The 27,575-nt window shown below is 28.0% G+C and overlaps 2 protein-coding genes across 3 annotated transcripts; one reads left to right on the forward strand and one right to left on the reverse strand.

Annotated features, from left to right (window-relative positions):
• Positions 1 to 282: 282 nt before the first annotated feature.
• On the reverse strand, positions 283 to 1,306 carry LOC135930889 (NADH dehydrogenase [ubiquinone] iron-sulfur protein 6, mitochondrial-like). The gene is made up of 4 exons (XM_065467687.1): positions 1,127 to 1,306; positions 1,029 to 1,085; positions 740 to 859; positions 283 to 595 (listed from the first exon to the last, which is right to left on the reverse strand). Exons 1-4 carry the CDS (start codon positions 1,304 to 1,306, stop codon positions 521 to 523), a joined length of 432 nt encoding a protein of 143 aa, XP_065323759.1. The 3' UTR covers positions 283 to 520.
• Positions 1,307 to 12,735: 11,429 nt separating this feature from the next.
• LOC135931001 (sulfide:quinone oxidoreductase, mitochondrial-like) lies at positions 12,736 to 27,122 on the forward strand. 2 transcript variants are annotated; one of them, XM_065467843.1, is made up of 10 exons: positions 12,736 to 13,058; positions 15,260 to 15,430; positions 20,692 to 20,745; positions 22,202 to 22,402; positions 22,907 to 23,122; positions 23,629 to 23,824; positions 23,888 to 23,929; positions 25,063 to 25,130; positions 26,220 to 26,398; positions 26,987 to 27,122. In XM_065467843.1, exons 1-10 carry the CDS (start codon positions 12,915 to 12,917, stop codon positions 27,045 to 27,047), a joined length of 1,332 nt encoding a protein of 443 aa, XP_065323915.1. In that variant the 5' UTR covers positions 12,736 to 12,914; the 3' UTR covers positions 27,048 to 27,122. The 2 variants fall into 2 exon arrangements, with proteins under 2 accessions (XP_065323915.1, XP_065323916.1); XM_065467844.1 differs by lacking the exon at positions 23,888 to 23,929 and having other exon boundaries at positions 12,741 to 13,058.
• Positions 27,123 to 27,575: the final 453 nt, after the last annotated feature.

Consider the following 27,575-nt stretch of genomic DNA (forward strand, 5'->3'; position numbering starts at 1 on the left):
TAAACATATCATAATCAAAAAAATCTGTATAGCCTAGAATTGGAGAAGCTTCAAAATTTCAATTCTGAAAAATTAGTGGATTATTTAGATAATTGTTTATATAAAAAATTTAAACAAAAGAATTAACATTATATCTTTATTTAAAAAAAAATTAAATTACAATATAGTACTTCCAGCTCCTTTCATATATTTTAGGCTTAGTCCATTATATGGGAAGTGTTCTTGCTTATGAAGAGAATATTCTAAGAACTTATTATTAGTTAAGAATAGTCAATCCAACATCTAACAGCATTATTAAGGATTTATTTAAATTGTGTCTGAAATCTCAAAAAAAGTTTAATTCAAAAACTAACATCGAAAAACAAAAATGAAAAGTGGAATTCATTTATAATATTTAAGATTAAAGTAATAATAAATATTAAGAAAATTAATTTAAAGACCAGTATATATTTTTTAAAATTATAAATATAGAACTAATATAATATATTGAAAATGTAGTATATTTGTATGATTGTCATATTTAATGATGTTCTTTGTGTTTAGCATTATAAAATCTCAAACCACAATAGCCACATATTCCATTTTCATCCTTATCCTAAAATATTAATTTTATTGTCAAACAAAAAAATACTATTTTTAATAATAAAGAAAACTATAAAAAATTAACATGTAAAGACAGTTTTTAATATAAGGATATTAATATAATCAAATATTAAAATAAAATTTATGAATTTGTTACCAAGTTTATGAAAACTTTGGGATGTCCTAAAGCTTTGCCACCATCACACCATACAACCCGCTTGTTAACTACTTTTGGAGGCACTGAGTTGATACAATCAATTGCCCACTTTGATATAACCTTGATGTAAAGTATTTACACATTTCATATGTAAAATATAACATAATAATTATATAAAACAATTTAAACAACATAAATCAGAATTTTTACTTAATATGATAATGTTTACAAAAAGTTAATGACAATTATATAATTATTTATAAAACATATAACAAATTGATAATTATACTTGTTTTGGGCCATCGAGCTCAAATCTAACCATTCTGTAATCATCTTTGTCCCATTTCTAAATAACTTAAGTAAAGAAAAATATTTTTTTCTATAAACTTCGCCGGTGTGAGTTAATATATCGTCAGGCCTTTCTGTATATTTCTTTACTATTTTAATCCTTGGTAAATTAGAATCAGTTTTTGTTAATTTTTTTTCATTATCTAAAGCAGATATATCATTAGAAAATTTTGCGAGTCTAGGTAAAACAGTTTGAGTTCGACGTCTAATCAAAAACATCTGTACTGAAAAGAATGAACTTTGCTAAACTATGACTGAAAGATAAATTAAAGAGTGGTTAATTGTGTTTCGAAAAAAGCATAGGTGAGCAGGACCTTAAGTCCCCTGAAAAATTTGAAGAGCCCCCTTCAAAACTTTTTTCATCCAAATGTAATTTTTATAATATTAGCATAAAAAAGTAGGTAATGTTGAATAATGTTAGCTGAAAATAGGTAATTTTGAAAATATTTTAAACAAAAATATTAAAGCCCCCTGAGATTGTAAAGATTGATAACGCCCCTGGAGTACCTAATTTTATTTAAATAATTTTTTTCCTTATTTAATATTTGCCGAGACACTGATTCTTGAAATGCCTAAAACTCTTGTTTAAAAAACCCTACCCGTTCCTCAAGCTTTTTTTGCGTTTATGATGACAATCAATATAAAATAACAAGTTATTTCATATTTTAAATGTCTTGTACTATGGATAAATTTCTTAACCACTTTCCAATCAAACATTAAAAGTAACGAACATACTTTATTAGAAACAAAATACCCTAATAACACCTCTCACCAGCACATTTTACTCCCAACTCAATCATCTTTTATGAAGGCTCATATAATCCAAACATAGGAGGAAAAATTCTTATTTTATTTTTTTAAGAAAAAATACAATTTCAAGATTCAAAATATAGCTACTTCATAGGCGTAGCCAGGATTTTCATAAGGGGTGGGGAAATCAAAAAAGTAATGGGGGCTTTGCCCCAGACCCCATTTTGGTTACTTTAACCTATATATAGTCATAAAATATTTTTACAAATTTTAATAAAAAAAATAAGCCTGGAACAAATATGAAATATATTTTTATAAGTTTATATAAAATAAAAATATAATAAATTACTTGTATTGTATATACCTTAATATAAAAGCATGGTAATAATTTATTCCAAACAATTATAAGAAATTTATTTATAATAAGTAAGTAGACATATAGTTGATTTTACCCTATTATATAGAATTAGTTATAAAATACTAGGTAAAATTCCAATTTTACAGACATATTTGACAGTTAGAGAATATATTACAGTTAATAATCTGACAAAATTTACTAATCAATGCTCTTAATATTAAATATAGCAACAATATGCATACAATTATTTAACGCCATCTATTTTATTTAAGTATATATAAATTTAATCTTCATATTATTCATCCCACAATGTTTTTAAAAGATATTTTCTGATGTCCTTATCAATATTTTATAGTTTTCTGTAAAATATGTAATTCGCTATATTGGTAAAAATACTTGATTGTCATTTGATAATTAGATATATTGTAAATCGACGACATATAATATTCCACTGTTTATATTGTGCTTTAATATTTTTTTAATTTATGATTTAATTTTATTAATAGTTTTCTAATTATATTTTACTTTTATTGAGATAAATAAATTTAAATTACTCACTTTATAAAAAATTATATTTGATATATTATATTATTTAGTAATTTTATAGATCTATTATTAATAATTATAATACATTTCACTTCTGTCTTAAGACTTATCCTTGGCCTATATTCCATTTATTAAAAAACATTTTTGGTTCATTTTATATATTTATAAATTTATTTTCTCAAAAATCTATAAATTATGATGAATAGTTTTATAAAAAAATATCAACCTTTACATTCTTTCTTTTAAATTATTATTTAAGATATATGCAAACATATATGAGGGTCAGGGAGTGGGGAGAGGACTAAGGGGGATATTTTTTATTAGCTATAAATGATATTTACAAAAAGTGATAAATTTCTGAAGGGGGGAAATTTCCCCTTGCCCCCCCTGGCCCTATGAGCTACTTTGTGTTGTATATGCAAATTAGAATGTTAATTTTTGGAAGTTATTATTCATAAATAAATTGTAGACGAAGATAATATTTTTTTTGGGTAATTTTTTTAAGTAAATGATCTTAAATTTAACATAATATTATTTTATAAATTTTCATATATTCAAATTAATGGTAAAACAATTATGATATATATCGCGTTAAAAGTGAGAATCAAGAGATAAATGATTATTAATTTTTTAAAATATAATTTGGATTCCTGATCGAATAAAATATAGTCATTCCAATATAATAATAATTCTAATTGCGAGTGTTAGTTAACATCGATAATAATATAATCAACTTCTATATACAATTTCAATTCAAGCTTGCAGCCAACTGCAACACTTTGCTCCTTAAGAATTCAATTATGTTTTCTTAATTCTATGTCTTCTTCTTTTCAAAGTATATTTTATTATATCCATATTTTTTAAATTATGTTATTTTTAAAATATTAATCACTACAATTCCCGGATGAGTCCGTTCAAAAGCCCTGTTCATTGGATGGAGCAGGCTAATTTTAAAAAAAGTTATAATGGGCGAGCAAAAAAATTTAGACCGGGGAGGACAATTTATACATAAAATTCAAATGTGTAAAATTTTAAAAAGGCACCCTGGGAATTTGAACTTTGATATTTTTTTGAATTTTAAACTAATATTTTGATTTTGATAAATATTGTTTTAATATAAATTAAAATATCATTTATTTTAAATCTTAAGAGTTGTTTAATTAAAATACTAAATCTATAAATAATACTCATAAAAAATGTTGTTTAATTGTTATAATCCAATAAATATATAATTCAGATATCAAAAGCAATGATTTATAAAACAGTTATCATAGAAATAGATAGCTAGAAGAGAGATATAAGTGCCTGGATAGAAATTTTTAAACTGTGCTGTAAAAGCGTACAATTCGGGGGGTGGCGACTTATAATTATATTTTAACCAGCTGGTACGGGCCTAATTAAAAAAAATTTAAGGGTCAAATTTTTAAAAAAAATAATAGAACCAGGCTGGATAAAAATTTCAACCGGGCCGGGCCTAGCGTACCTTTAGTTTCTAGTTTCGGACGCCAACCTAAATGGTTTGTGTTCATTTATTACCTTTTTATATCTATTTTTGCTGGGGAAATTCATAGGTATCAATATCTTCTGAAAGCTAGGAAATGAGTCTGTAAGTTATGAAGAAAGCGTTAGACAGGATAGCATATAATATTCCAATAATAAATTTAATAAACAAATTAAAGCTCAATAATCATTTTCATTATTACAATTTAAAGAAAATTAAAGATTCTATCATAAAATTGGTTTTCCAGACTAATTTTTATAATATTAGTTAATTTGTATTGTTTAAAAATAAATGTTTTTAATAAAGTCACTATTAGCAATTATCGCGATATTGTCCGTGAATCGTGATAATGACTTTGTGCCATATATCGCGATTATTAATTTGCGATAAAAAGTCTAGCTGAATAGTATTCGCTAATGTGGATTTGAGATAATGATTTCGCTATAGATTCCATTCGCTATAATACACATTCGCGAAAAAGTATTTTGGGATAAATTTTTCGCGGAACTGACATGGAACCGAATATTTATATTTAATTTTAATTTATAAATTTATATAATCTTTAATTGTTTTGTAAATTAAAATATTAGATTACCACATGTGAATTTTTATAATTATTTTCAAACCTAGAAAATAACAATTACATAATAACTTTATTTAAAAATTTATAATTTAATATTTTTAAAATATTTTATATAGAACTTAAACATGTTATTTAGAAAAATACACTGGCCAACACTCATCATAAATATAAAATCTCTTTTGTTTTCCTAATTAAATTAACTTTAATTTGTGTCTATTTATTATTAAAGCAACTAGATAATTATTAACTTTCTTAATCAGGTCATTATTATTCAGAATATGATTTATTCTGTTTGAAATTAATTTTTGAATCAAAAAAAAAATTAAAAGAAAAGTTTATTTAAAAAAAAAAAATTATATAAGACAATTTTGAAAATTAGACAGCTAACTAGACACCTTAGTGAAACATTTTACGACTTATGGATACAGTATATATATTTTAAATATGGTGGAAATTTCTTTCTGTAGAACAATTTAGTTAATCACAGTTTGTTACCAGTGTTTTAATTGAATGTCGTTTATTTCTTCTTTTTTTGTGAAATAGGCTATGCAAATTTTAGAGATATGCAAAGCCTGCCCCATAGATTAGGCCTACCATCTAAGCTGGGTAGCGCATAAAAAAATTTCAGGACAGAAAATTAGACAAAAAAACATATTTAGGCCGGGTATTAACAATTTATATATATATATAGAGCTGAATATCTTGAATCTGCGCTATCGTAAAGTTTTGATAGGCCATCGCGGACATTAAAATATTGATATATATATTTTTTTTCAAATTTCAAACTAATATTTTGATTTAATAGTCGAAGATAAATCACAATTTTTAAGAGCTTTTCTAACTAAAATACTAAATCATATAAGTAATATAGTATAATTCACCAAAAAATCAAACTTTTTATTTATGATATTATCAAATAACAAATACACAATACAGATATCAAAAATAATTACTTATATATAAGGTTGTTGTAGAAATAGGCAGCCATAGAGAAGGGATATAAAGACCTTAACTTATATAGGGAAAAAATTGGATACAGATAATTTTAATGAAAAAAAACGAATCGTGGAGTATATTTTGAAAATTTTTAACTAGCCTGTCAAATTTAAAAAAAAAAATTAACTAGCCAAGGATCGTAATTTAACTGTCCTGTGCCGGCTTGGGCCGTGCCTTACATACATCTAGTTCCGGACACCCTTCAAACGGGTTTAGTTTATATGGGGGGACAGGCCTCTAAATTATTTTATTTAGCATAAGAGTTCTATATCGTTAAAAGTCGGTCATGAGGAAAGTATAGGACAGAGCATAAAAAGTTATGATCCAATAATAATTTTTATTTTACCAATTCTAAGCTCGATATTGATATAAATTTAATAAGAAATTAACTCTAAGAATCTATCTTTCGAAATAATTTTTTTTTAAATATTAGTTGATTTCTAAGGTATTAGAAATAAATGATTTATAATAAAATAGTTACTATTTAGCAATTAATTGCGCTATTGACTTCGCGATAATATCTTAGCGATATATGTTTCTATATAGTATCTTGCGATAATTACCTCGCTTTATAATGTTTGCGAGTTTTGATTCGCTATAAAATGTTTCTCAGAAATGTTTTTAGCTTTAAAAATTCGCGATATTGTTTTGGAGGAATAGTAATCCATTAATGCTGATTAGCGATAAATGTTCCGCGAGAAAGTGTTTCGCTATAAAAGTTTACCTGAATTGACATGGAACCCAATATTTTAATGGTAGTTAAAACTTTATAATAGTTAATCGGTAAATAAGTTTAAGATAAACCATATATATTTTTACATAATCGTTAATCGTTTTGTAAAATAAAATATAAGATCCCCACTCCACTTCCAAATTTTATAACTATTCTCAAACCTATAAAGTTACAATTGATAATTCTAATAAAATATGTTTAAAAAATAAGACGCCATCTAGCGGTTACGTTTTTCTAACATTTTTATAACATTTTTGGAAACTTAAATGTAGTGTTGTTAAAAAGCCGAGTTTTTACGGCTCCGACCTCGAGGCCGGAGCCGAAAAATTGGCTTAGGCTCAAGCCGGCTCAGAAGTTGGCTCAAGCCGGCTCAGGAGTTGGCTCAAGCCGGCTCAGGAGTTGGCTCAGAAGTTGGCTCAAGCCGGCTCAGGAGTTGGCTCAAGCCGGCTCAGGAGTTGGCTCAAGCCGGCTCAGGAGTTGGCTCAAGCCGGCTCAGGAGTTGGCTCAAGCCGGCTCAGGAGTTGGCTCAAGCCGGCTCAAGAGTTGGCTCGAGTCTTATTTTAAGCCAAAATTTATTTATTTAATGTTAAAAAACAATATAATATATATTTATTTTTTTAAAACTAATTTATATATTATGAAAATAGTTTATTGATTTGATGTATTTTTAATAAACAATATGCTGCAATAAGAATTTTAAATTTTCATTTGAGCAATATTTTGGAGAATTTTCTTATAAATAAACAATCTTTGAGGTGAAATCTTTTATGTTTTTTTTAATCATCTTTGTAAAACTATCTATTTTTTTGTATATTTAAAGAGGTGGTTAAATAATTTTTAAAAATATTTATATTAAACTTTTTTATGTTATTTTATATGTATTTTTAAAGGAAAATATTTTAATGTGACAATTGTCATATTCGTTTTTTATACATTTTTGAAACTTTTTGACATATTTATATTGTAAAGAGGTTAAATTATAAATTCAATGAAGATGTAACTTATAAAAGTGACAATTGTTGTCATAATCGTTATTTTTGAACTTTTTTGAATTTTTTTAAAGTAAATAGGTAAAAATATATATTGTAAATAAGATAAATTAAAATTTCAGTGAAGATGTACCATAGAAAAGTGACAATTGTCATAATCGTTATTTTTGAACTTTTTTGAGTTTTTTTAAAGTAAATAGGTAAAAATATATATTATAAAGATGTTAAAATAAAATTTCAGTGAAGATGTACCATAGAAAGGTGACAATTGTCATAATCGTTATTTTTAAACTTTTTTAAGTTTTTTTAAAGTAAATGGGTAAAAATATGTTTTGTAAACATGTTAAATTAATATTTCAGTGAAAGTTTATTATAGAAAAGTGAAAATTGTCATAATCGTTATTTTTGAACTTTTTTGTGTTTTTTTAAAGTAAATAGGTAAAAATATGTTTTGTAAACATGTTAAATTAATATTTCAGTGAAAGTGTACTATGGAAAAGTGACAATTGTCATAATCGTTATTTTTGAACTTTTTTGAGTTTTTTTAAAGTAAATAGGTAAAAATATATATTATAAAGATGTTAAAATAAAATTTCAGTGAAGATGTACCATAGAAAGGTGACAATTGTCATAATCGTTATTTTTAAACTTTTTTGTGTTTTTTTAAAGTAAATAGGTAAAAATATGTTTTGTAAACATGTTAAATTAATATTTCAGTGAAAGTGTACTATGGAAAAGTGACAATTGTCATAATCGTTATTTTTGAACTTTTTTTAAAGTAAATAGGTAAAAATATATATTATAATGATGTTAAAATAAAATTTCAGTGAAGATGTACCATAGAAAGGTGACAATTGTCATAATCGTTATTTTTAAACTTTTTTAAGTTTTTTAAAGTAAATGGGTAAAAATATGTTTTGTAAACATGTTAAATTAATATTTCAGTGAAAGTGTACTATGGAAAAGTGACAAATCATAATCGTTATTTTTGAACTTTTTTGAGTTTTTTTAAAGTAAATAGGTAAAAATATATTTTGTAAACATGTAAATTAATATTTCAGTGAAAGTGTACTATGGAAAAGTGATAATTGTCCAAAACTTTATTTTTGAACTGTTTTGAATTTTTTACAAATAAATAGCTAAAAATATATATTGTAAACAAGTTAAATTAAAATTTCAGTGAAGATGTAAGAAAAGTGACAATTGTCATAATCGTTATTTTTGAACTTTTTTAAAGTAAATAGGTAAAAATATATATTGTAAACAAGTTAAATTAAAATTTCAGTGAAGATGTACCATATAAAAGTGACAATTGTTGTCATAATCGTTATTTTTAAAGATATTTGATTTTTTTGACGCAAATGGGTAAAAATATATATTGTAAATATTCGTGTAGTTAAATTGCTAGGTTGGGTCGAATTAGCATTATTTTTGGTTGGGTTTTTGGTCGAAAAAATGAACCAAAACCAAAGCAAACAAATTGGTCGACCAAATCCATAGACCCGAGCACCGACCCAAGCACTGACCTGAGCACCAACCCAAATCAACTTATAATAATTTATTGTTAATGTTTTGATCAATTTTATGCATAGAGGACGAATATTTCAATAACAGTCTTTTTTAAAAAATTGTATACTTATATTAAAAATTAGAGGAGAGTAATTAAATTTCATATTAATTAAATAATTGATATGGAATTCGAAATAATTACCTTCTAAGACCGGGAAAAATTTATTATAGGAATTTATCGATTTTTAGATATTTATAATTCATATATCATCGAAAAATGAGGATAATTTATGTTGATTTAATTCTTGCCCTAAAGTTATAAAAATTGGTTAAGGCTCAAACAGATTTGATATGCTGGCTCAGGAGTTGACATTAGTCACCTCAGGAGTTGACTCTAGTAGGCCCGACTTTAATTTTAAGCTGAAATGCTTTTATTTGTTGTTTAACTCTAATTCGATAGATATTACAAATTAATGTATAGCCTAAAATTGCCTTCCCATCAAAATATTTTTACATTTATCCAAAATATCCCTCTAGCGAGTAGTTCTAACTGATCTTTGGTCACATATATCGATTGAAAGATCCTTCAGTGCACTACGAAGTAACCACATTACGAAATAAATTTGACAAATATACTTTAGACGATATTATAATCATAAAACTTAATATAAATTTGTTAAACAAAGTTATCTTTTTCGATATTCATTTTATTAATATTTGTGAATAATTTTATATTTGTCATAGAATAAATAAAATAATTTTAATGAAATTGTTAAAACTTTTGATAGTTTTGAGGGAATTTTTACGGGTCATTAAATTAAAAGTAAATAAAATATAGATTTAATCACTTGATAAACCATGATATTTTTTAAAATTCTATATTGATAAATTTGCTTAGTCTATTTTTATAACACTTATTTTTTGTGGATAAAAATAACCCCGGTCCGGTCTCCCGTATTTGATTGAAACAATCTAAGTTTTATATGATCAGATTAGCTTCTGCTTACAATTATTCCACACATAGCCCTTATAAAAACAAATTTCCAAACTTGCCGAAAAAAATTTCAGTTTTATTTATTTTAATATTAATAACTTCCATTTTTTTTTTACTTATTTTTTGTTTTTTCCATAATAGCATAGCATAACTAACTTCCAATTCTATCTATTTACCCTCCCTTTTTTTCCCCCAAAAATTAATTCCATATTTCGGCTAATCCGGCTTGGCTCAGCCATTTAACAACACTAATAGCCATCGGCTTGAGCTATCGGCTTGAGCCATCGGGTAGAGTTATCGGCTTGAGCCATCGGCTAGAGCTATCGGCTTGAGCCATCAGCTTGAGCTATCGGCTTGAGCCATCGGCTTGAGCTATCGGCTTGAGCCATCGGCTTGAGCCATCGGATTGAGCTATCAGCTTGAGCTATCGGCTTGAGCCATCGGCTTGAGCTATCGGCTTGAGCCATCGGCTTGAGCTATCGGCTTGAGCCATCGGCTTGAGCTATCGGCTTGAGCCATCGGCTTGAGCCATCGGCTTGAGCCATCGGCTTGAGCTATCGGCTTGAGCCATCGGCTTGAGCCATCGGCTTGAGCCATCGGCTTGAGCTATCGGCTTGAGCCATCGGCTTGAGCCATCGGCTTGAGCTATCGGCTTGAGCCATCGGCTTGAGCCATCGGCTTGAGCCATCGGCTTGAGCCATCGGCTAGAGCCATCGGCTTGAGCCAGCCGGCTCAATGAGCCGGCTTGAGCCTGAGCCGAATTTTTGGCTCAGAAACTGGCTGAGTTTTCGGCTAAGCCGGCTTGGCTCAGCCATTTAACAACACTACTTAAATGTGCCATTTAAAAAAATATATTGCCCTACAGTTGTCATGAGTATTAAATCTCTTTTGTTTTCCTAGTTAAATTTACTTTAATGTTGTGTCCATTTATTTAAAAGACGATAATTATTAACTCCCTTACTCAGTTCATTATTATTTAAAAGTAGCCTATATTATATTATTGAAAGTTAACTAATAAATTAACTTAGAAAAGTTTAATCTTTAGAAGATGGTAAAATGTTTATAAAATGAATATCCAAATAATTTTTTTTATTAATTTCTTAAAAATCAAAATAATGATCCAGTATTGACGTTTAACAAAATTAAATGGGAAAACCTGCTTTCATAACATACTAGGACAAAATCTACTTTATTTCATGAAACATATATAAAAAAAATATAATTTTTATTCATTTTTATACGAACTAAATATTTTTCGTGTAAAAATTTGAATGCGCATAAAAACAGACGATTTACAATTTATAACTAATAATTTACAAAACAAAATATTTGCATAATTAAAAATATTAAAAATCGAACTACAAAAATTAAATACTCACCCCCCCCCCCCCCAATAAAAAAACCTATATTCATATATGAATAAAAAAACCAAAATATTTAATTACAACTTTATTTAAATTTCATAAAAATAAGATCAAATCTTATAACATTATAATATAATATTATAAAAAGTAAAAATTTATATATTTAATCCTTATTTCTCAATAATATTTTAATTGACAATATTTAGGCTAATTGAAAATAAAGGAGCTAACGACACCGAATGAAACTTTTTACGATTCTTGGTCGGTTACAGTATCAATTTAAATATTTAAAAAAAAATATTTAGAACGTAATATAAAACTTTATATTGATAAGGAGAGATAAGGAGAGGGAACCCGGTTAATGCCTGTGAAGAATGAGTTTGACTTAGTGTTTGTTGTTACGATTATTTGAGCCGATTTTTAAAAACGTCTAACTCAATATTATAGCCAGGAAAACATTGCATAAGCGTCGAGATTTAGCCAATAGATGTTCAATCCTATGTGCCATCTGTGAGCAAAATCTTTAAGCCCGCGTAATATTTTTCTGGATAAAATATCGAGTTAGCCGTTTTTAAAAATCGGCTCGAATTGAGCCCTTTAACAACACTCGTTTGACTTAGCTTTTAACTCACTTTAGTATTATTTAAAAATGTTTCTACGCTGTAGGAATCGATAAATTAATTTTATTTAAAAAAATATATATTTTACTCTTCTTATTTTTACTCATCTACTATATACTATGAAAAAACGGTTATAAATTGATCGAAATGAAGTTGAAACTAGAGATTTGCAAAGTTAGGCCCATCCCGTACCCGGCCCGAATCCGGTCAGGCCCAAAGGGCATGGCAAAACTCTTTTTAAAAATTTCGGGTTCGAGCCGGGCCGGCAAAATGAAAAATTAGGCCCGATGCAGATCACTAGTTGAAACCCTATGAATAATCCAATAAGGTTTACTCAAAGTCTGGGTCCAAAAATTGAAAATATTTATACAATTACTATTACTTTGTAATCAAAAATCAAGAAAACAAATAATAAATTAAATATATCGATTTTTCTTTCCCTATCTTTTTTAATTACCAAAATATGATGATCTAACAAGAATAAATTAAAACAAAAAGATGAAAATTTTCGCATTTATTTATCTTGTAAAAATAGCAAAATTAACAAGTTTTATTTTATTTTATTTTTTTATCTCTTTAAGCAAAATTTTTCCTCATCTTTATTATTTATTTATTTTATTTTTCTTACCAATTTAAATTTAACCTAATAAAGAGAGAATCCTTGTTTAAATATAAATATTTTTCTTCTTTTTACAAAATTTTGTATTTAACTTCTAAAAAAATGAACAATTAAAATACATATAAGAAATGATATATAATATAATATAACCTTGCTCAATTTAATATTTGTCTAAATTATAATTTTTATTTTACTTATAAAAAAAAAGAAATGTTTAAAAATTTTATAAACTTTTGCAACTTTTGCACTGATTAAAAAAAAATCTATGAGGCAAACTTTGAGATTGTTCGCGGATATCAATCATTACAAACTAGTAATCGCGGGTGGCGGTAGCGGAGGAATTTCAGCGGGATCAATATTCTCTAGGCAGTTAGGCAAGAACCAGGTGGCTATAATAGAGCCTTCATTGGTAAGATTTGTTTTATTATATTTTCTCATTTTTTTTAATAAAGAAAAACAAATTTTATTATTTTTTATAGCAAAGAGTGACTATATCATTTAAATAAGTGAAATTTTTTCTTTATTATCAAAATGATAGATGATTAGGCCCTATTCTGACTTCGGCGTATAGGGGCTATTCAAAAAAGAAGCGAATACCGAATTATCCGTATTCGATTCATTATCAGTTATCGAATAATAAAATAATGCATGTATTTTTAAATCGAATTACGAATTAATCATTTTTTGATTCGTTTTTTGAACAGGACTTCTTCGGGGCATAAAAAGAATAAATATTATGTTAATATCCTTACATTCATTGATACTCTTCAATTGATAAAATTATAAAGTCTCCGCATGAGAATTTTGATGAAAGAAAGAAATAAATAAATAAAAAATTTATATTTCTTTACATTTTTAATCTATCAACCATAATAAATGAATTAAAAATCTATGTTTAAATGATGAATGCGATGGTATAAATATGAAATATTTGATTTATATTGTAGAAATTTATTATGATTAATATATTGTAATTTGATATAAAAATGTTATTAACTGTAAAAAAAAAATTACATTGTAGATTATAAAATTACACGAATTTTTATTGATAATTTAATCTTATTCCACAAATTAATTCGCTATCCATGTATCCACACATGGAGATTAAGCTTGCAGAATATTTATTCGTTCATTTATACAATCAAGACCAAGACAGGATAGAAATGAGTCTAAAGAGTCCCTTTTGCTCAATGATCTTAAGCTGGTGATATGTTTCCAACTTGTAGAAGGGAAGTATCTTGGTAGCCTGGTTAATTCAACTGGGAAATATTTTCTGTGGAGTACATTTGTAGTCATTGGAGGAGTCAATTATAACTAGATCTGCATTCGAGGGATTATTATAAAGATATATTCGAGCTTCATGAGCCATTGCTTCTAAACCTAGTTTCGGATAGGAAAAATATTAAAAAACACCAGCTGGTCAAATGACTTTGGCTGTGGTCTTCGAAAGACTGTTCCTAATGGTGATGGTCTGATGTCTTTGTTAGATTTAATGAGGGTAATTAGTTTGACTCCAAATAAAATCGGGAATATAAATGATTGAATTTTACCAGGATATTTTATTGTACTATAAAGCGATTGGAGCAAATATGTTTCGTCATTAATATATATTTGGCTGTTGTCTTGCAAATAAAGATAAGTTATATAACCTCCGTGGGCTGCAATATTTTGACTGAGCTTTTTCCCCGAGAACTCTTTGGGTAATAAGTTTCGATTGTATGATAGACCGAACGGTATTTGTATGTTGTCATGTTTTTCCAGGATTTTTTTATTGATATAGGGCCATCTCAAATAGAGACACAGCTGAGGTTAAAACTCTCAGAGGTAATGCTTCTTTTTATATTTATCAGGGACCTGCAAGCCCGGCTCTAATCCCGCCATATTTTAATTTTATTATATATACCCAGGCCCGGCTTAAAAAATATTTTTTAATACCCGGGTCGGGCCTTATATTTTAAATCCCAATATTTTAAATCGCCATTATTCGCTATAAAAATTAAAAATAAATATATTTTAAAAAAAACTTGGGTCGGGTCGATAAAATTTTTTTCAAAAAAATCAGGTCCGGACCGGGCCATTCAAATGCTGCAACTCTGATATTTTTTATATTAACTATTTTTTATCTTAATGACAGGATTTAATGTTTACTGTTTCTTAATCTGGGAAATTTAAAAATAGGATTCATTTTTTTTTAAATCTTGCCTGGCCGGGTTTAAAAAAATTTGAGCTTCTGCAGGTCTATTTTGATAAAGCGGAAACATAATTCACTTTAAGCCACGAAAATCAATTATAATGTGACAAAGATAATGGTAAATCACTACCATTTTTTTTTTTTAAAAAAGGAAAAAAAGAACTTGGCATCATGATTTAACGAGTTGAAATAGTGAATTCATTGAGTCCTTTCCTAATCCCGCATTTACAGTTAACTCGAATTCATGGCGAAGTATATAAAATTCATTTACGGCTAAGAAAACAAAAATACAGCATATTTTGTGTACTTCATCGCGACGCTAACTGTGAATTCAGGACAAAGCCATGACTGGCATTCTCCTCCCGTTGGTTTAAAAACTATAGTTTTAAAAATATATTTATATTTTTTTAAATAATTAGGTTCATTACTATCAACCGCTATGGAGTCTAGTAGGCGCCGGTATAAAAACATTCGAAGAATCAGCGAGGTCAACTGCCAGTGTTATGCCCAAAAATGCTGTTTGGATCAATGACTCGTTAGCTAAATTTGATCCCGAAAATAATACTGTCATAACTAAATCGGGCCAAAAGGTATAATATTTATAAGATTTTTTTTTTGAGGGTTTAACAAAAATCTTTAAATGAGCATTTCAATTCGCCCAAAAATTTGAGCATCACTGAAGATCAAAAATATTAAAAATCTTTATGTTGAACCGTGGATTTTTATGTCATATTAAAACCATATTCTGTTATTTAGATTATAGCTCTGGAACAATGATATGTAAGCCTAGAGATTATTCTCGCAGATGGCTGAAAGGTTTGGACATCTATTTGCCCAAATCTTTAGGCTTGCTTAATATTATTTTTGGCTAAAATCTTGATCGGGCCTTTTTTGAAATGACCCGAATCAGGCTTTTATGACATTACTAAAAAGAATTGTATTTGTATCTTCCAAACACGAATAACACAATTACGATTAATAACCTTCTTTTTTTTTAAATAATTATTTCCAAATATTCAAAAATATTTCCTAAATATTCAAAATTATTTCCTAAATATTTAAAATTATCTCCTAAATATTCAAAATTATCTCCTAAATATTCAAAATTATCTCCTATAAATATTCAAAATTATTTCCTAAATATTCAAAATTATTTCCTAAATATTCAAAATTATTTCTAAATATTCAAAATTATTTAATTTTTTTAAATCTTAAAAATGTACTCAGATTTATATAAATCGCTTTTTTTAAAAAAAAAATTTATTTTTTCATTATTGAAAAAATAATTTTTAAAGAATCTGATCATCGAATCCGGTTAATGTTTTTTTTATTATTCATGCCAATAAGAATAAGGAATTAAAGAATATGTGTAAACCCTCACAGGATAGCGAAAAACGAAACGGCGACAAATTGGGAAATGTCGTTTATATCTCCTTGAAAATTATTTAAATTAAATTTTGAAATATAATAATAGATGCATGCTTAAGGAAGTAAATACATCCATTTAAAATAAGTTTTTAAAAAAAAAAAATCCCTTCAAAAAATGGACTTTTGAAAATCAAATTGAGGAGAAAGATGATATTAGATGTATTTACTTCCCCATCATCTATTAATATTAATTTCAAATTCACTTTAAAAATTTTCTGGGAGATGATTCCCAATTTTTCTCTGTTTCGTTTTACGCTGTTTCGTACCACCGAATTCAAACCTCATTCATAGGGAGCGGGAATTTGCGACGTATTATACAAGTACTCTCCGCCAGCGAATTCGCGCTAACTATGAATGCAGTGTAATTATTCCAAGATTGGGAATGATACAGTTATTCGATTCTAAAATAGGAATCAAATACGAATAGTGCATATATTGTCTTTGATTCATATTTTTTGTAGGTATAGAACCTTTTCTTATATAAAAAAAAACCCACTTTCGAATCACGATTTTTTTTTAACAATGAAATCAGAATCGTTTTTAATCATATAAAAGGGGAGATTTCGGATTGAATTTTTTAAAACCAATCAAATACCATAGTATTTTATGAACAAATGGATAGATATTCGGAGCTTATAATTTCAGTTCCACTAATGCTGACAAATAGTTATTTTTAAAGATACCTAATATCGATAAACCAGTTCAGAATATCGTAGCGCTTTATTTATAAAGTTATGCTTTGCATTAAAAATAGGCTCGGCTCTAACCGACCCATGATAATCACTGAAAAGATTTTTCGGTCTTACTGTATATTTTTTTTTTATCCAGCTCATACAATAATGTTATACAACCCTGAATTCATAGTCAGCTCGAATTAGCGCTAATTGAGAATGAGGGGTTACCAGGTAAATACCTTATAGTTGGAATTTGGGATTTGGACTGAGTCGCGTCGAACTTCTACCTAAAAAATTTATTAGAATAAAATGGACTTCTAAGTATTTCATATTGAATCTTTAGTCCTCTTAGGATAAGTAAGATTAAACTTGTTTGGTATTCGCTCTCCCCTTTTTATAAAAAATATCTATTCCCTTCCATGGCACACTATCATTTTCAAATACTGATTATTGTTTAACGGTTAAATTATCGAAACTAAAGAGTTTCTAGAGGGTAGGGTTGCCAACTGTCACTTTTCACAAAATGTCAAATTTTTTTTCTTTTTGAATGCAGGAAATGTCACTATTTTGGTCAAAAGTCCTTTTCATTCATATATCTCTAAACACCGGCAATAGGTCAGTAACTTGAAACACACGACAAAGATGCAAATCATGTACAAATGCGCATGTTCAAGAACAAAAATATTTAAAATATTTAGCATTCATTAATTGTTTTAAAAGCATTCATAATAAATTATTTATTCATTTTTTTTTGTACATACATTTTCATCCAATGATGCCAAATTTAACCATCAGTTTTTTCCTTCTATTTCATTGTTTAGGCCGTGTCCTAAACTTGGTTTAAAAATTCGCAAAAATAAAAAAACATTTGAGAAATCGTAGGTATTTATTTTTGTTTTTATATTAAAAATTAGCTTATTTCTTCCTTTCGCTCCTTAATAAAAGTTTAAATAAAAAAAATTTTATCCTTAAAGGGAGGGGGGGGGGGGGGTGGAGTTTGTACAAATAAATCAATTTTTTTTTTAAAAATATATAATTTTAATTAATTGATAAAAAAAAAGACGCGCTTATACTATAATTTCAAAACGAATTTACCATATTTAGTATATTATTAATAATGTGTAAATCAAAATATCAATAAAAGTTAGGAAATTGTATGGCATTTTGGCATATCGATTCTATATATTCTATTAAAATATTCAAAAAAAATAATGTGTACAATATTCATAATTTTTTTTATAATTTTGAAATTGCTTAAATTTAAAAAAATATATTAAAAATATTGTAAATTTGTATACTTGTATTTCAATTTTAAAAATAATCGATTATTTTTGGATTTGAAAAGTTGCATTTTAAATTAACTGTGTATAAATTAATAAATTTAAAATAATAGGTCGGGGCTTAATACTAGTGTTGTTAAACGGCTAACTCAATATTTCATTCAGAAAAAATATTACGCAAGCCTGAAGATTTTGCTCATATAGAAGGAACAAAGGTCTAGACATATAGTATCGAAATATCGAGGCTTAATCAATATTTTTCTGGCGAAAATAGTGAGTTAGCCGTTTTTAAAAATCGGCTCAAAACGAGCCGTTTAACAACACTACTTAATACTGAATAGCCAAAAAAAAAACGAATGAAAAAATTTAAAACAAAAATCATAAAAAAAAATGAGAATAAAATACTAAAAATAACAATGCCAACCAAATACTTAAAACAAACCAAAAATAGGGTGTCCTCCTTCAAAAACTTTTTAGCCTATATTAAAAAGCAGTTAAATATCCAAATTAAATCGAGCTAGGACACAGCTTGAACGTTTGGACTATATATAAAAAAAAATATAACTCCGCTTCATAATCATATAGTGTAATGGTTCTATGTAGATTGGAGGAAATGGAGAAATTCCCCGAATCCTAATGTTTTCATATCACAATTCCTATATATAATAATATTAATATTTATTTTTTCAAAAAAGGATTCAAAAAATTAATTGCTCATAAAAAAACGAAAATATTTATCAAATTTAAGTTTGCCCTCTATACTACTAAACTTTATAATTTTTTAATTCATGCAATATGGGGAAGAAAGAGAGAAATAGCATATCATTTTTTTAAAAGAAAATAGGAATTTAAAATTGAAGAAAGGAAGGAAGGAAGAAAGTTTCGAAACAATTGTACAAAATATATAACAGCCAAAAATTATATTTTCAAATGACGAAATTTTGAAGAAAAAAAAACTGAGCCTCTGACTTAATTTATTTGTCGTATTGGGATATGGATAATTGATTGAGATTCAAAATTTACCAATTCCAAAAAAAATCAATATGATTTGACCGAAAATGTATTACAAAACACCTAGAAATAACCCCATACTAGTGATTACAAAATCTTTCATTTGTTCGAACGAATAATAACACTTTGATATCTTTGACATGGCAGGATTCATTGAGGGATCTGTCAGGCTTTTCGTTTGCTCTAACGCATAATAACCCTTCAATATCTTTGACATGGCAGGATCCTTTGAGGGATCTGTCAGGCTTTTTTGTGTCATCTATGAGCAAAATCTTCAGGCTTGCGTAATATTTTTCCGGATAAAATAACTTGAGCTACCCATTTTTTAAAAAAAAATAAATCGGCTCAAATAGAACGATCTATAAATTTTTTTTTTGAAAAATCTTGTTTAGAACAATTAAAATACTCTATAAATTTTTTTAAAAAAACATGTACAAAGTTTTTTGAAAACTAATATTATCAGAAGTTTGTAGGGAAGGGTATTATTCTTCAGGTGCTAGAATCCATTTTAGGTCAAATCAGAATTATGAAATTTAAAAAAATATAAAATTGAGAGTTTCCATCCTCAAGGAATTCCGTATCCCAATACGAGTACGACATATATTATATATACCCACCCCTCCACTCACCGGTTTAAAGGTCGAGTCGGGTGACTATACGTCATGAGGTATAAAATGCCTAGCGCCTATTTATAAACGAATTACTAATCGAATAGCGAAATTATTCATAGCTGATTTATTTGAACGAGTCGAATAATTTGCTTACGTAATCGTACCAATCGAGTAAGAATAGACTATCTTACTATCAAATTTAATTACGAATTGAATATTCGTTTTTGAATAGGTGTGCTATATAATCAAAAACTATTAGCATAACCGACTCTAAACCAATCAGCCGCCCCTAAGCAAAAAAAGCACACATGCATTAATTTGCCCTCCTCCCCACCCCCATCCCCTTTCAATATATGTTCTTATATCTCTTAATATAGTAATTATTGTCGATAACTGCTCTTACGACTATCTCGGATAAACTATTCGATTATTTTTTAATTTAACAAAAAAAAACGTTTTTCATTAGGCGAACACTGAAGAAGATATAAAAAAGAAGGGATAGTAGAATCATTGTTACCTTAACCCTATTGCAAACGTTTTTTGCACGGATGGATCATCCCTTAGTATTATAATTTAAGATTTTTCTGGGTAAATTAACTAATTCGTTGTTAATATCATATTTGCATCCACGATATATATTTTTTGCCACTGTTTTTTTTAAATTAAAATTAAAAATGAGTTAAATTTTTTTTTACTCATAAAGACAAGGATGAAATTTCGGCACTCTCCCATCGATTACCCTTACTTGCACTTTTAGTTCCCTTAATCCTCCAAAAAACCAGATCCTAATTTCATCGAATAATTTATCTATAAATATTATACACTTAATTTATGTATTATTTTTTAGATTAGTTACGATTATATGATTGTGTCGTTAGGGCTGAAATTGGACTTCGATAAAGTATATCATTTTTCTATAACGAATTAATCATTCTCTTCAAAAATAAAATCACGATTTACCCTGCATTTATAATTAGTCGCTAATTCGTGTCTAAGTATTACAAAATATATAAAATCCTTTCTTCTCTCCCTCTTTCCTTCCTTCCTTCCTTCCTTCCTTCCTTCCTTCCTTCCTTCCTTCCTTCCTTCCTTCCTTCCTTCCTTCCTTCCTTCCTTCCTTCCTTCCTTCCTTCCTTCCTTCCTTCCTTCCTTCCTTCCTTCCTTCCTTCCTTCCTTCCTTCCTTCCTTCCTTCCATTTTACACGTGCTAACTATGAGCAGGGTTAGGCGATTTTTTCATTTAAAAAAAGAGGAGGCTAAATCAAGATTTTAAGCCAATAAAAAAATATTTAGCTTCGAAATTTGTTCAAAAATGGCCGTAAAGTTTTTGGGCCTCTGTTTGACAAAATCCTGAAACTTAGATGCTATTTTTTTTTGGCACGTATAGGACTATATATTTTTTTTAAAAAAATATTTATATATCGTCTCATGAGAATTAGATTGTTCTATACCCACTTTTTTGTCAAAAATGACATTTTTTTTATAACTGTACCATTCAATTTACATTTAAAAAAATCCGAATTATTTATAAAATAACTCGAATTAAATCCTATACTTGGTTAACCATCCTATCGAAAACAATAATAAAAAAAACTTAATTTTTAAAATTGCCTCTCTTAGTAAAATTATATAAAGTGGAGATAGATAATGCTCGGGTGACGATATATATCTTAAATTCACACTTTCCGGGCCTTGGGCTGTTAGATTTCTTATCATTCAGACTTATAAAATCGTCATTAAATTATGATTAATTTTTTAATTCGACTTTCATCGAAATTGAGGTATATAATAAAATTTATATTCATGGGAATTTTCTCAACTTTATAACATTTAAAAACAAAAAGGTTAAGGGAGTTAAATAAAACAATTTTTTTGCGAAATATAAAACAATCTAAGTGCGACCAAAACGCAAACAATGCATGGAGAAAGAAAGAAAGAAAGAAAGAAAGAAAGAAAGAAAGAAAGAAAGAAAGAAAGAAAGAAAGAAAGAAAGAAAGAAAGAAAGAAAGAAAGAAAGAAAGAAAGAAAGAAAGAAAGAAAGAAAGAAAGAAAGAAAGAAAGAAAGAAAGAAAGAAAGAAAGAAAGAAAGAAAGAAAGAAAGAAAGAAAGAAAGAAAGAAAGAAAGAAAGAAAGAGAAAGAAAATTGATCACAATTTATAAACATTAATAAAAACGCAAACAGCATTTTTTTTTACCTAAGACGCTTAATTAGCTCGCACTCTTATGTAATAAAAAATGGTTGTTTTTTTGTTGGCTCGCCTCTAAAATTTATGGAAAAGCTTTAATAAAATATTTCTTATAAATTATCATTCACCTTTTGTGATATTGATTGACATGTCAACTTTGAAAAAAAAACAGATAAAAGGGCTGAAAGAAGGTTTAGATGACCCGAATTCAAACGTGTGCTCCAATTACTCGCCCCTAACGGTTAAGAAAACTTTTCAAGTCATGAAACGCTTGAAACAAGGTAACGCCGTGTTTACCTTTCCGAACACTTCCGTTAAATGCGCGGGTGCCGCTCAAAAAATTTTATATCTCACCGAGGATTACACGAGAATAGTAAACATTATGTTTTTGTTATTTAATCATTTATTTAATTTCGCAATCTAAAAGTTTATTAATCTCAAATTTTCTTTTATATAGTAAATCCAATATCACCTACCTCTAAGAGGCGTTTGAACATTTTTCCATTTAGTTTCCATATCCATGAGACATGTATATTAAAGAAACAGACATATTTTCCCTCGAGGTATGATAGACAAGAAATTATTAAAAATTTATAAGACTGGGGTGAGTGGGGGAGGGGTTAAAGTGTTAAAAAAAAGGTGGAAAATGCTCTATAAAGGGAGTTTATTCTTTAATTATCTCTGGGATTTTCCGAAGCAAAGGTCAAACCTTTGATACTAGACCAACCTTTAAGAATTTATTATACTGTCCAATTATGGATTCGAATCGGCACGAATTTGAAACATCTGGCTGAGGGGTGGGTGGTATTGGAATTACTCCTATCTATCTAATGCTACCGACTCTTAAAAAAACATTCCTATATTCCTTCATGAACAGCACGGTACGAGGAGCAGCGTGAATTTTCATTACATGACCCCGCAACCGACTATATTTATGGTTCCTCATTACTCTAAACGCTTGGATGTGATTATCAAAGAACGCGGAATAAATTTTCATCCTCTTCATTCGCTGGTTCAAGTCGACGACCCACATAAGGAAGCTAAGTTTACGGTTGCGGCGGAGACGGGCAAGGAAGGCGCTGTCACTTATAATGTTTTTAAATTTAATATAATTTTTGATTTCAAAAAAAAAAATAGATTAGTTAATTTTGGTTGATATTATTTTCTGAAATTTAAATATCGAAATATCGCTCTATTTCTATTTTCTTTTGCTTGGTTTAGATATTTTGTCTTAATGTCATATTTTTCAAAAACTAGGGATAAATGGTGAGTATTTTTTTATAATTTGCCGCCATTTTAGCTTTAGTTGTATTAATTTATTTTATTAATCGAGCTCGTGGATCCCATCCAAGTTTTTTTGTTAAATTTTTTTCCCCGGTGATTTCTTATTCGCGATTGCTTGTAGTATTGTCGAATTGTAAGATTAAATTATTTACTTTTTGAAAAAGGAACTATTAGATAATTAAAATAATTAATTGATTGATAGCTTGTCAAATGTATAAGACAGTCTTCTTGAAGATATATATATACTTAAATTTACCTTTCCCCCACAATTTTTACGATAAATTTATTTTTGTCTTATATGTTAAAATATAAAAGTACGAAATGTTGCACGTTACCCCTCCAATGAGCGTGCCGGATGTTCTTAAAAACAGTCCCTTAACTGATCTTAAAGTGAATCCGATTGGATACATGTGCGTGGATAAAGATTATTTGTGCAGTACAAAATATTCCAACATTTTTGGGATTGGTGACTGCACCGATGCCCCCAAGAGTAGAACAGCGGCCGCTATTGGTAAAATTAATCTTCTCTCTTTGTACATAACCTATTTCAATAAAAAAAATTAAACTTTTTAAGTGGGACAATTTATCTTCAGATTTCTAACCGACAACATTTTAAGTAAAAAAAATCTTTATTTCTATTGGACCATTTGTTCCCCTGATATTTATTGCTTTACCCTAATCTCTTGGTACCTAGTAGCAGGCACTTCTATAACAAGAAGAGATATGACGCAGCAAGACTGAGATTGAAGGGGGGAGGGGAGGTAAGGAATTGTAAGAATGAAAGTTTTTGTTTTGGGTTTGAAGTTACTTATTTTATAATGAGGTAAGTAATTAATAATGTTTAACGAAACCAAATCATGTTTAATGATATGCTTGGCTTGGTGTTATTTATATAATAATATATCTTTTAACATTTTGCATTTTATTTTATAGTTATATACGATAGATTAATTTAAGTAAATTAAATGGAATTTAACACTTTAATTTTTTTTTTATTCGGTCATCTTTAAAATAAGAAGAATTTTTTTTTTTTTTAAAAAAAATACCTTATGCAGGGCCGGATATTTAAAAAATCCGGGCCTGGCCTGAATTTTATTTTTAAAAAGAACCCGGCCGAGTAAATGTTATTTTTGCAGGTCTCTGATATATATATGAATTAATAAAATACCAAAAATTTTTATATAGCTACAATATTTATTCATATAATTATATGTGTTGCTTTTAGCCCTTTCCTTCTTTTTTGTTTCTCCATTTATCTTTCCCCTAGATTTTACCTACCGGTATAAAATGCGAAAAATGTTACGATAAAAGATAAACTGGATATGAGCCGCTTACGGCTATAAGCCTAGCTTATCATAAACCATCCGTAAAAATTTTACGGATTATGGCTAAATTAGCCGTAACAATTTACGATAACCGTTTTTTCGGCCTAATTGGTCGACAAAAAAAATTTAGCTAAACTTAGTCGATTGCCATCTATAATAGCACCTACTATAAACTCATAATAAATTGGGCTTAAGTGTATATAGAAGTGTCCGCTTACTAGTGTTAGTAGTTAAATGCATTGATTTTTTTTGATTCAATTATAGGCTTACACCACATATATATCAGAGACCTGCAGAGGTACCATTAGGATAATGGCGATTTAAATTATACGGCACGGCTCGTGTACCCGGACCGGACCTGCAGGTTTTTAATATGTGAACTTTATATTTTTTTTATACTCGTATAATAATAATATCCAAAAAGCTGGCGAACTCAGAGTCCTCCACAAAAATCTCAATTTAGTAATGGCTGGAAAATCTCCCATTCATAAAGTAAATCCTTTAGTGCAAATTATATATTATTTATTAAGTAGCATAATCAATCTTTTCGTAAATTTAATCCTCTCTTCCCATTCATTCGTTAACCAGAGTTCAAAACCGGACACTAAAAAAGAGTTCTTTTTCTTCTACAGAATATATTTTTTAAAAAAATGGCTCTCGCTTCCATAAAATTTTGAATAAGTGCTTCCGGATTTTAAATTTGATCAAGTTCCAACGGTTCCGGTTTCGAGACCGCCTATTCCAAGTCCCACTATAAATCTGTCATCAAAAAAATCGGCTAAATCAAGATTTTAGCTTTAAAAAACCACCTATAACACGAAATCTTTAGGATCTTGATACCATTTTTTTAAGAAAAATGCTTTAAATAGTTTTTGACAAAACTGCCATGTTTCTTATTTCTTTTGTTTTTAGATAAAAATTAATTGATAGAGATCGGATTTGTAAAGATGATCCCAAACCCAAGAAAGGGACCATCGGTCCATTTTGCCCCATTAATTTTTTTTTGAATTATGGCGAAATTCTTCAGATTTTTGCTTGAATGAATCTGGCAACTATGCTTATAACCCGAACACAACCCTGCCTACAAATATCTTAAATTTGTAAATAAGAACGCTACCATTTTAAATTAATATATACACTTCCAGGCGCTAAAATTGTTCACTCAAAACCATTTTTGCCTTGCCACATACACAAAATTTTCAAAGTAAACTTTTTTAAATAATTTTTTCGATATTTGTTAACTAAATAGAGGTGGAAAATACATGAGTCGGAAAATATTATAAAAAAAAATTAATTGATACTAGATGAAATATGACCGATAAAATTTTATAATTTGAGGGCAACAATGTATTCATTCGCTCAATCAGCAATATATCCAAAAAATAAAAAAAAATTACTCTTTTAAACGGTTTCCACAATTAGATTATCATCACAGACCCACAGTCCAGAATTCGGACTGGGCCAATTTAAATTTTATCCAATAAATTTCTTATTTAAAAAAAAATGGTTTGTTGAATATACAATTTTGACTCCTTATCATCGAGCTGTTAAATTAATGATTAATGACAACAAAAAATTCAGGCCAGTGGTTATTCGTCTTGCCCTATCGTAATCAGCTTCAATAAATGCATGCTATGCGAATTCGATTATGATCTGACTCCTATCGAAACGTTTCCCGTGGATCAGTCTATTCCCAGACGTTCTATGATGCTTATCAAAAAATATATTTTACCTTACCACTATTGGAACATATTTTTGAAGTTTATTTTTCCCGATGATGAATATAATTTAATATTAAGGAATAACGGACGTTTCATTGGTTAAAATAAAAACTTACAAGTCGTAGGAGTCATCTGTACACGCCATTTTATAGCGCGGTAGACTTAAATGACATTTATTTTTTAAAAGAAAGTAAATGCCATTTAGCAGGTTGCAGACCATAAAATGTCATCTACAGCTGACTCCTATGTTGTGTACACTATTAAATTAATGATTGAATCGTCAAATTTAGTTAGTATATTATATATTCTTCCATGTATAAAAAGCGTTTCAATTTAATATTTTTTTTTATAAGTTTAAGGTGTTTTTTTGAACAATTTGTTATAAAATCTGAATTTAATTAGTTTTGTTAAACTACTCGTTTGAACCGATTTTTATAAACGGCTAACTTAATATTTTCGTCTGAAAAATATTGTCCGGTAATAGATGTCCAAACATTTGTTCCTTCTACAATCAAAATATTCAGGCTTGCATAATAGTATTCTGGATGAAATATTGAGTTAGCCTCTTAGAAAGGCTCAAAAAGAGCCGTTTAACAACACTGAATTTAATATTAAATGATTTTTTAGGGGTTATTGGAAAGGTCCTGCTACGATAAGGAAAATTTTGCATCTGGGTTTGAAATCATAAAGCAATTTACGACTGTCGAATTCGCGAATTGTATTAAACCTCATCGATTTGCTCTTTGATATTATTATTTAGAAATTTTTTTTTTAAATTATATGTATATTTTTAAATAAATAAATTATTTATAGTATTCTTTTTTAATATAATTTGTTTTTAATATTAGTTCAATAAGCTTCCTATTTAACTGAAAACCAAATATACTTAAAAAACTTTAAAATAGGAATGAGAATATTTCCTAATTAAAAAAAATATATGTTTTTCTTCTTTTTTGTACTGCTAAATTGGCGATCTATAGTCAGCTGTAGCGCCATTTTGTGGTTTGCACTTAGGAATATCATTTAATCAACTTACAAACCACAGGCGCTGCAACTGATTCCGATGTGTACACTTTTAAATAAGCGAATCGTCAATTTTCAAGGTTAATAAAATGATCCAAAAAAAACTCTCCGATAATAGATTTAGGCTGAGAAGAAAACAGTTGGAAATAAAATTAACCGTTAAAAATAGGATACTTTTATTTGAATCATTTGA

Source organism: Gordionus sp. m RMFG-2023, chromosome 1, assembly GCF_954871325.1.
Source record: "Gordionus sp. m RMFG-2023 chromosome 1, tfGorSpeb1-WG-v2, whole genome shotgun sequence".
In the NCBI taxonomy this organism is placed as follows: Eukaryota; Metazoa; Nematomorpha; class Gordioida; order Chordodea; family Parachordodidae; genus Gordionus; species Gordionus sp. m RMFG-2023.